The sequence below is a fragment of the Ceratotherium simum genome, chromosome 1, assembly GCF_057802395.1.
Source record: "Ceratotherium simum simum isolate JZ-2026a chromosome 1, ASM5780239v1, whole genome shotgun sequence".
In the NCBI taxonomy this organism is placed as follows: Eukaryota; Metazoa; Chordata; class Mammalia; order Perissodactyla; family Rhinocerotidae; genus Ceratotherium; species Ceratotherium simum.
The window spans coordinates 2445677-2456544 of NC_141900.1; the positions used below are offsets into that span (position 1 = coordinate 2445677).

Genomic DNA, 10868 nt, shown 5'->3' on the forward strand with positions numbered 1-10868 from the left:
TCCTTCGATGCCTGGAAGTAACAGGCTCAGAACTTTGCCTGAAGTGGCTCTGTGACAAGGGGCAATTGTCCCAAGGCTGCAGAGAGGGGACCGAGACCCCAGACCTGCACCCCCCAGCATCTCCCTGAGTCTCCCTCCCCCTCCTGCCTGGTCCACTCTCTTCTCCAAACAGAGGGTGGGGTGAGAGGGCCACAAAATCATCCTGCATGTGTTCCATGCCTGGTCCCCTCGGTTGTGAAGGCTGCCCTGGGTGGTGACAGATAGGACAATGGGGGACAAAACCTAAAGGCAAAGACAGCCAGTCATGAGGTGTGTCTGCTGATCTGTTCCCACCTGCCCACTCCTGTGACAGGACCGGGGTCAACACCCCGGCCTCCCGGACCTGGAGGCTCACAGCAGACAAGACCCAGTGTCTCCATGGGGCCAGCGGAGGCTTCCAGGCTGTCTCCTTGGGTTCTCTTGCTGGAGGCAGAAGCAAATAAAGGCATTTGTCTAAGTCTTCTACCGCAGCCGGAACATCCTATACTCTCTGGATGATGTCATTAGTAACCCACCATCCGGAGCCAGTCACCAACAAGGGGAAAAGGATTTCTTTATGGTAAAAACTTTATTTACTATTTATAAATACATTGCAAGACAAACTTTCCAAAAATACTTTTTTTTCCAAAAACTTAATTAAAAAAATAAAGAAAAGCTAATAGGTAGGCAGAATGTCTCGAGACCCCTTTGTGTTCTCAAGGAGGGCTGTGCATAGCATGTGTCCACCCCAGAGGCTGGGCGGGCAGCACAGGGCCTCCTCGGCGCTAACCCCGCCAACCTCAAGGGCTGGCCTCCGGGGTAGCCGGCCCTGCACAGGCTCCTCTCCTCGGTCCTGGCCATAGTTATGTTCTCTAGCATGGCTAACGTCTCATCTAGCATTATCTAGTGTGGGTCCTAGCATATCTGGATGATGACGTATATAACGTTAACAGGTCATGAAGAACGTGTTTTCTCTGTGTATATGTGTGAGTTAGAAAGAAAAGCAGGATGATGCCAAGTGCAGCCAGCACGGGCATTCTGTGTGCTCCCAGGGTCCTCGCTGGGCTCCCCAACAAGCCATTCATCTTTCCTGGTTAGATAAAATTATTATTGTTATGTTTACACTGTGCCAAGGAGGACAGAGGTGAGAGATGAAAATAAACCTCCTTTAGCTTTAAGGAGCTTATCCTCAAAAATCAACTTGGTCATGAACTGTTGAATAGGAAAACACTATTTTCTATGGTCATTGAAGGATCGTGCTATTATTTGTGATGCCTTTTGCTGTCCCACTGCCCCCCTGCCCTGTGGGGCCACCAGGAAAGGCTGTGTCTTCAAGGAGCTGCTGACAAAGAAGGGTCAGAAATACCTGCCTTCACAGGTTCCCAGAGTTCCCTAGAACATCCTTGGTCATGTTTTTTTACAAGTAAGACTCTATCTTATTCTCTCCACTAGTTCCCAAGCAGCACAGGTCACTTGAAGATAGGAAATAGCTTCTTGGTCGAGGGACCCAGGCCCTTGCTTCAAAGATGTAAGCTGCAGGCGGTGCGTGGGGATGTCAGACACCAGAGGGCAGGGGGTCCTGTTCCCGACAAGCCTGTGCTCATTTCACAGGGTGGGGAGGAGGCGTTCGTCTGCAGAAGCAACACAGTCGCTGCGGCACGAAGCAGAGGCGGAGCTCCCAGACGGTGTGAGGTCCGGCCGCACTGCGCTTGAGTTTACAAGTATTTTTATAGGAAGCAACAAGAAAAACCACACTGCGTTTTACTGATGACTGGGAAGTAGAAAGATGCTCAAGTTCACCATTAGAAGAACCCTAGGCATTTCAAACATCTCTTTCTAAACTTTGGTTTTAAAAAAAGTCAGATCACCACAAAAAGAAATATAAATCGAGGCTGTAGCCAGCTGCTGATCATGTCGTTGGCAGTCTTTTGTGCAAAATAAGGCGTATTTCAGCTCCACATGAACTAAAACAAAGAGAAAAAGAAACATATTGAAATAACTGCCCCTTGAATCGAGAGGGTTCAAGTCCTGCCTGGGACGATCAGGTCAACACCCGGGCACTCGGCGGCTAGGGCTCCCCTACACTTTGTAACAAGGCAAAGAACACCGCAAGGGGCTTGCAGGGTTCACTGTCACAGTCACCCTGAAACTAGAATGATTTTTTTCCAACTTGCAAGGAAACAAAACTTATCACTAAAAATGAAAATTTCTTCCGTTTACTTAAACTTGTCTTGAGTAGACGAAAGGAAATACATATTTATTCTTTTTTTCCCCACTAGCGCTCTCATATATTAAAAGAAAGAAAATATTGAATGTGATAGCATTCTTCAAAATGATAGTTTAAAATTTCATTTTTGTATTAGATTTAAATAAACTTTATTAAAATTATATTAATCAAAGACTATCAGAACAGCCAGAATATATTTTACAGAAAAACAAATAGCCACACCCTTTAGAAACACGTTCCTTTAACAAGTTCTTTCGGATTAAAACAGTTTACCTGTGAAGATAAATGAACCATCAAAGCTGAACTCTGAAAATCTCACATTATATGTGTGTGAATATTTACAGGTTCTAAGTTCTTTAAAATGAAGGGAAGCATCTTTGAGGCCACCTGGCCACAGACCCTCTTTCCCTGAGTTGTTCAGCTGGGTTGGGGGGCCTCCTTGCACCTTCCTGAGGGGTCTGTCCTATATATCTGTCCTCTAGCTGCAGCCCCTGAGTCACCAGCCCCGGGGCAGCCCGCGGCCTGCAGACCCTCCCTCCCACCCCAGCCCTTCTGGGAGGCAGAGGCCCAGGGCCAGGAGGCTGTGGCCCCTTGAGCCACTCAGGTCCCAGGGCTTACGTGGCCGCGGGTCTACTTGCTCTCCATGCTGTAGCACTGCACGTCGCCTTTGCCCTTGGCGTCGTAGCCCGGGAGGGGCTGCCCGTACTTGTCCACACACCAGCAGAAGCCCCGCTTCCGGCCTTTGGAAGGACGGCACTGTGGGCAGAGCACAGAAGATGGTGCGATAGTGAACCCCGGGAGGCCCCCACTGTGGGGGTCCTGATGACAGGGGCAGGTGCCCAGGGCCAAAGGCGGAGCACGCTGTCAGGGCCCAGGGTGGTCTCCCAGCATGGCCTCTGCTATGCTGAGAGGCACCACGGAGAGGCCAGGCAGAGCCCCGTGTGCACAGCGTGGCGGCATGCTCTTTGTGCGGGTGGGATTCTCTAGAAAAGCAGCAGGCAGGGCAGGTCTGTGTCCTTCAGGGTCTCAGAAGACCCTGGACCTTCTGCCCCGCAGGCCTATCTGCTGAACGAGGGAATGAGAACGTCCCTCGTGCCCTGCTCATGTCACGTCTGTGTCTTTCAGAGCACGCCCAGGCCGCACACATGGTAACTTCTCAGTGCACGCTTGCTGAATAAGCGACGGAAAGAACCACACGAACAGAAGACCTGACTAGAATGATCGCCTGCTGAATAGTGACTGGTGGAAGACAGGCATGAGAGGAGGCCAAGGAGACTAGTGGCCACTGAGGGAGATGGGCCCTCTGACCAAGGCCACCACCAGGAACACTCTGGAGGAGGCCACACTGTTTTGTGGCTAATCCTGCAGATGCCATGGTAGGAACTGTCCAGTTGGGAAGCTGACTGAAATGCTGCCATAACATACTCGTAATCCAAGGAGGCGCATTTATTGTGGCTTAAAATAACCGCCTCTCCAACAGGTTTGATCTTTTATAGCCTGTCGTTCTCTGGAAGGCACGAGTGTGCAAGGGACCAACACGGGACCTCAGGGTAAGCTTCTGGTCCTGTGACCTCACGTCAGCCTTCTTGGAAATTCTCTACAATAGTTATTCAAAATGTCAGTGCAATGCAAGTGCCGGTGTGTCTGCATCCCTTTATGGTTCACAAAGGGCTCCTGGGTGGCACTGCTTTGCTCTGTGGGTCGGGAGGGAGACACCCAGGGTTTCGGGTTTTAGAGAAAGCAGCCTTGGGTCGGTCTCTGGTGCTGTCATGGGCCAGGAGCTAGGGCTGCGGCCAGCGCTGGGGGTTGGCAAAGCAAGCCTCTCCTCTGCACTGGGGACAGAGGGAGAGAAAGGAAACACGCGAGGACACCGCTTACCTGCTTCTTCTTGTAGAAGCCCTTCTTGTCGCAGTTGGGGATGTGGACGCCCCTGGGGCTGAGCATGTTCAGGAACTTGAGGTGGTTCAGCGTGTCCTCCATTTCCCGGCGGCAGGGCCCCTGGGGAGGAGGCCGTGTTACTCGGGAGCTCGCACTACCTCAGAAAATCCCGGGCGCCCATCGAGCCCCCCCGAGTGGACCTGCAATGTGCTCCTCAAATGTCTTTTGCCTGAGTTAGTTGTCGACATTCCTAGAAGGACGCCGACTGCGGCTCCTGTCTTCCTCGTGAAATCCCCAGAACAAGGCACAGAGGCGAGGACAGAGTCCCCACAGGCCAGGACACACAGAGACCAAGGGAACGAAATAAAGCGGCCTCGGGAGCACATTTCTCTGTACCACAGAGGCCTGGAGAGCACGCGATGCGCTTTTATGGATGTTATTTCTCCTCGACCTCGGGAGATCTCCGAGATCGGGAAGGGTCCCATCCTTTACTTAAGGAGGGGCTCGAAGCTGCCCATGGCATCAGCTGGACCACTGGGATTTACCGACGGGGCTCTCGAGTAAAGAGTGACTCTGGCGTCCCTCCCCTGCCCCCTCCTCCCCAGGAGGAAAAGCTCTTACATATTCTGTCTCCCGCTTGGACTCGGAGGAGAAGTTCTGGGTGTCTGTGCTCTGGGACTCGTAGTCCACCTTGTAGCGCTGGCTGTCCTTGGCATGGCCTTTCTTGATGACGTCCATCTTGGTGTGGAGGGTGTGGAATTTGGGGTCTGGCACTCGGTGTGTGCTGGGGAGGGCCTGGTTGTCCATACTCCCGGCACTGTGGTGGTCCTCCTCCGACTCACTGCTGTTTCCTTGAAAAGCATAAGAGACACAAAGATGGTTGTGGACATTTAACAACATTCTTCTCAAAATCTTAATACTGCGACCAAGTCACATCTAAGCAGAAATGTTATTCAACAATTCCAAATATGTTTAAAAAAACACCTTGATAACGTATCGTTCCGTAACATTAGCAGAAGCAGCCACCTTTTAGGAGTGAAACACGACATGTGCTTTTAGGAAGCAGGAGCAGCTGAAGGACACGCTTTTCACCTCTCAGCTTTCAAGTGTCTCTCATGCTCCACCAGCAGGGGTCAGACCCGAGCCAGGGAAGGCTCTGCTGGCGATTCAGATACGCTCAGGGCTGCTCCAATGCGGGCCTCCCACGTGTGCGACTCGGTGGATACACACCTTCTCCGCTACTCCCGGCCCTGCTGGGGGACGATGGCAGCAATCTGGGTGTCAACAAGCCCTGGAGGGGTTCCGACGCTCACTCAGGTTTAACCAGCACTGGCCTAAGCGCTACCAGGCAAAAGGCTCCAGGGGATCTCTGCCGGCTCAGACAGGGAAACTGAATTCCTCTCCACAAAGCGCCTTTGCCGCATGTCCCCAGACTCACGCAGGCATGTCTGGTGGTGCTTTATAGGTCCTGCCGTTACATCTCTAACACTCAATGCCCACTCAGGGTCTGGGACGCCCAGAAGAGCTGCACAGACCCTGCACATCCTGGGGCACTTTCCTGGGGAGGCCCTTCATCCCATTTGCACAGGAGCAAACAGGACCCTGACATCACCAAAGCTCTGCTCAAGGCTTACATTCCTCAGTGCCAAAGAACTTTCACTCCCTGAAAAGGAAGCACCTCCTGTGGATCCCTCTGGGGAATCAACATGCTAATAGACACAGACTTGACATTGACGTGGGAATGTCCACAATGTCCCTGAGATTTCAAGTATACTGACTAAATGTGTGGCTGATGTATACCTAGAATGCTCTCTCTGTTCCCCTTCCTCTTGCCTGACTCTATGCAGCCAGGTAACTGTCATGCGATCATTTCACTTGACAAGCCACGCCCTGATGCCTCCCTCCCAGGAGGGGCTCCTTTCGCCATCTGGTCCTGAATCTACTATGCCTGGGATGCCAAGTGCCCTGCTCCAGCTGAAGACTCCTGGGAACACGCCTGTCACAGTGGCAGCCCGCCCACCTGCCTGGAAGCCAGCCAAGGCCTCCGGCTCTGGACTCCGCCAAGGAGCAAGAGCCTAGCTCGGAGAATGCCCCCGGCGGGCTAAGCGCTGCTGAAGGACGCAAAGCTTCTGTTGCAGATGCTCCACTCTCTCCTGGAGGCCCGAGGGCAGGTGCACTCACGGGGGTGTTTGGGGAAGCCCCTCTCCTCTCTGGGTCTCGAGTTCCTCACTCAGAAAACAGTCCCATGGCAAGGAGGAGTTGCAAAGTTCTCAAGGGGTCCGGTGTCTGGGGAAGCACAAATTCCTCTAGCCCAGAGCCTGCTGGACTAAGATATTAATTGGTAGGATTTGGTTTCAATTTCCTTTCACCTTAGTGTTTTCTTTTCTGTTTCAGGGAAGTACTGGGGCAAAGGAGATGCTAAGAATATGTAAATACACATATTTGCATTTCTTTTCCAAGAACTCTGAGTAATTTCTTAAACTTCCTTGGTTTGTTTCTAATGCCTGCTGACTTAGAGATGAAGGGAAAACCTTTCCATTTAAGCAACAGATAATTTTGACTTTTGACTGTCATTTAAATTTACCTATCCCTCCTCCTAAGTGGATTTTAGAGGTCACTTAGATCTTTTCATAATCTTATAATAAGCCACATCAACCTACACTATGGAGCTACTCGTAACAGTAGTAATCATAATGTGTGTTATAGTCTAACTAAAAGAGACAATGTTTATAAGAACTTCTAAGATCACTTTTTGAATGTCCAAAAAAATGCCCTAGAACCATAAAGTACATACACAGCAAATGACATAACTTTGCCCTGGGTCTAAGGATTTTAAGCCTGTCTACTAGTATAAAACAGTGTATGTTTTAGGCAATTGGAATTTTGCCTTTCCACCAATCCTGGAGTGGTGTTTCTCTGGAATAAATAGAGCCATCCCTGCCTAGCAAGGAAACAGCCCCACCGGGGAGTGGAAATCTGCAGGTGTGAAAATTACAAGGGGACTTCCCTCTGCTGGTCCTAGATGGGAGCTTGCCCACTGCGCTCTGTCCAGCTGGTGGCGGGAGGTGGAGGCAGAATTCTCCTAGCCTTCAGCTATGTGGGAACTTCATTCATAACTAAGCGAGGCTGGCAAAGCCTGCTTGAAATTTAGAGGAACAGCTGCCAACAGCATTTAGACTTCTTTCCTAAGGGAAGGATGTGATGTCCTTCACAGAGTCGCGGGCCTGGTAGTGGCAGAGACAGCGGAGCAACTCTGCCAAACACTAGGAATTTTTTGTCCTCAGGGCTCCTGTGAACTGGACCGCATTCCTTCCACTTCTGACTGAGATGGCACATAGTCCCGGAGTTTATTCCAACTCTCTTCGCTGACACTGACGTCCGTGCGTCCACACTCCCGGCAGCCTCCGCACCTGGGGTTTGTCTGAGGGCCACACAGGTACCAGGGCGGGTGGGGTGCACAAGGGGAACGATCCAGTAAGCGGCATAGGCAGTTCAGCCCTCACTATCCTCCCTGCCTCTGGGGGACCCTGGTGAGTCACTTCTTTCTGAACGTCAGTTTGTCCAACGGAAAACGATACCATTACCAGATTCCCACCTCGCTGGTTTTGGACACTCCGGGAGGTGACAGTGCTTTGCAAACCGTAAGTCTGTGCAAATGTTAGTATTTTTAAAGACAGGTACAATTTCCTACAACGTGCCTGCCCACCTTCCCCAGTCGCCTCCCTGCGCCCTCGGCCCCCACAGCATCCTCGGCACAAGCACGCTCGCTCCCAGTTCGTGGGAAACAGACCGCGTTCCAGGGTTGGGCCGCACAGTCCACGCCCACGTTCCCGCGCTACGCGGGCGCACAGGCCGGAGAATCTCTGTCCTGGATATTTCCATTGGCTGCGCTAATAGTGGAACCCGCTCCCTCCCTCCCCATGAAATCTTTGACCCATTTTCACCAAAAGCGCTGTGCAATTTACAAGCACTCTGCACTCAGAGAGCGGAGCTAGTATACGGCCGGCTGCAGAGGGTCCCTCGGGCAAGCACCCTCGCCTCGCGGGGCCTCAGTTTCCCCACGTAAAACCCTTGCGGGGGGAAGAGCAGCGGAGTTTCCGCAGCCGCACCATCCCACCCCCGGCCTTGGCGATGGGGCGCCGGGCCCGGGATGCTGCGGCAGCGCACCTGGCGCGGGCGGCTCACCTGGCGCGGATGGCGCGGGCAGCAAGTAGGCACGCAGGCGGCCGGCGGCGCTGGCGTTGGTGCAGAGCCCGCGGCCATCCAGCAGCGCCTGCAGCGGGCGCGGCTCGCCGGGTGGCGGCTGGCAGCGGAGGCCGGCGCCGCAGCGCTCGGTGTAGACGCCGCAGGGCTGGCCCTCGCGCAGCGCGCACGTCAGGCAGCAGCCGCAGCCCGGCTCGCGCACCAGCTCGGCGCACGCGGACGCAGCGGGCGGCGGCGGGCACTGGGCCAGCGCGCGCGCGTCGCACGGCTCGCAGCGCACCACGGGGCCCGCGCCCGCCAAGCCCGCGCCGGCTCGCGCCGCCGGCGGCCCACGGAGCAGCGTCAGCGCGGTCAGCGCCGCGGCCCAGAGCACGGGGCGCGCCCGCTGCATGGCGCCCGCCGCGGGGGCCCGCTACTTGGCCGGCCGGGGCGCGCGGGGACGGGGCGACAGCGCGCGGCGCGAGGCTGCGGGAGCAGGGTAGGGAGCCGCCAGTCCTCAGCGCTGCGCTGCCGCGCTCGCATCTGGGCGGCCCGGGCGCGCCGGCTGCTATATAGAAGCCGGGGTGGCCGAGGACACGCCCCGGAACGGCGCGCCAGTGGTGGTGGGGGGGGCAGCGGGGGCGGGCCAGAGCGAACCAGGCTCCGGGGGCCCGCGCCTCGCCATGGGCAGCCGGGCAGAATGCGGGGCTGCGCAGCGCTAGGACGGCCGGGCACCTGCTCCCCGCGCACATGCCTGGCGCCCCCGGTACCCTGCCGTCCCCGGGGCCTCTGGTGTCTCCCCGCCCCAGGCCACCCCAGCGCCGCCGACCGCCCTCGGCCACCCCGATGCCTACGCCCTTCTCCCTCTGCACCCTAAGGTGACGTCGCCCCACGGCGAGCCGGCGTAGGGGAAACTGGCGTGTGCTGCTCCTCACTCGTGTGTACTTTGCAAAGCTTTCCAAAATTTAAGTCCTTGGGTCTAGGAAGTCGTGGGACGTTTCTGAATGAAAATACCCGATTCGCTTCGGAGTCTCGGCGAGCCAAGGCACTCGAGGTTTTATCTGCACCGCTGGGCCTTTGGCACCCTCAGCCTCCCCCTCCACCCCCCGACCCAACAAAAGCGCATCTGCAGGTGCGTACTTGGCTGTCGCCCTTTCTAGGTCCCCTTCTCAAAGCGCTGGAGGCTCACGCTTGCCTTTTCACTTCAAGTCCTAGTTGGCAGAGTGGGCCGGCGGAGAATGTGTCCTTAGGACGGCTTGTCGAAGATTTGACGTCACGACTGTTCTTGTTTTAGGTTTCCTCCCTGATAACGTTCTCAGATAGAGTTTACATGCACAACCGAACAATAATGAAAACAATAAAGCGGGCACCGCTGAAGCGTAATTAATAACCGAATAGTCCTCAACATTGGTGATTTTCACTATCAGTTTTTCAGGCCGCTTTGTATCCCTGTACTAAGTTCTCTCCGGTGCGTTGAAATGGAGATTTTGTGACTCGCGCTCATCTGTGCAATCTGAATACTTTGCACTAGGGTGCAAGTCCGAGGGCGCAATTGCGCCCTTGAGGTCGCGGTGAACCGGGCTGGCCTGCTCCGTGCGGGTCCTTTCAACGGTGTCTGCGTGCCCCTTTCCCAGGCGACCAACAGAGGACGCCAGTGGTCCAGGATTGAATGGAGAATTACACTTCCCAAGGCTATTTTATGAAGAGCTTGTGCTTCTGCAGTGGGAACCGGTCAGACCATCGTGGGAATGGACTTTCCTGGACGCTGTTGAAAATAGATACTTGCCCTAGGAGGTGGATAGGTGTCTTGGAGAAGCCTTTTGCAGTTTCCGGTAGAAACAGCAAACTTGCGTTTCCCCCTCCACCCCGGCCAGCCCGCTAGGCAGCCATGGGTGAGGTTAACATCCATCCACTGTCTTTCCCACCTCTCTCTCTGTGTGTACATGTGTATGTATGTGTATGTGTATATATCTCCTTCCCTTAGTATGGGAAGACCAATTTACTCATATCAAATAAGTCATAAATAAAATATAGTAATAAGTGAGGATCTACAATGGAGAAGAGATCAAAGACACACCGAGGGGGCCTGTCCCTCAGCCCGGCAAAGGCGCAGCCCCTGAGGCCCTTGTCGGCTCCCGCAGTCTAGCGCTCAGCTGTGGGAGACCCGCCCTGTTTACCCTCAAGTACACCATAACCGTCCTTTAGGTCCCTCTCCTGTCTCCCTCCTTGTAACTGTATGTTCTCTGCTTTGACAGCCAAGAACAGGGTCTCCGATTTCATTGGAAAATTAAAGGAAACAAAACAAATCCCTCAGGGTTACATTTGTTCCTGAAATAACCATGGACACTGGACTCAAATTAGAGCAGGGTTTTGTATCAAGATTCTTGAGGTTGCAGGTCCGCCTTTGTCTAGTACAGTGTCGTACACGGGGCTGTTCTGGTCATTGGTCAGTGTGGCACTTTTTACTAGCGTTGTCTTCTGAGCAGTGGACAGGGGAAGCCCGGGGAGAATATCCAAGTCCGACCCCTCGGGTGCTCCTGCTTTTCAGATGGCGGAGCCCCGG

The 10868-nt window shown here is 54.3% G+C and overlaps 1 protein-coding gene across 1 annotated transcript; it reads right to left on the reverse strand.

Moving 5' to 3' along the window:
• Positions 1-588: 588 nt before the first annotated feature.
• On the reverse strand, positions 589-8800 carry IGFBP3 (insulin like growth factor binding protein 3). The gene is made up of 5 exons (XM_004438350.3): positions 8309-8800; positions 4745-4974; positions 4124-4243; positions 2864-3001; positions 589-1982 (listed from the first exon to the last, which is right to left on the reverse strand). The coding sequence occupies exons 1-4, from the start codon at positions 8715-8717 to the stop codon at positions 2876-2878; spliced, it is 885 nt and encodes a 294-aa protein (XP_004438407.2). The 5' UTR covers positions 8718-8800; the 3' UTR covers positions 589-1982; positions 2864-2875.
• Between the last annotated feature and the right edge of the window lie 2068 nt (positions 8801-10868).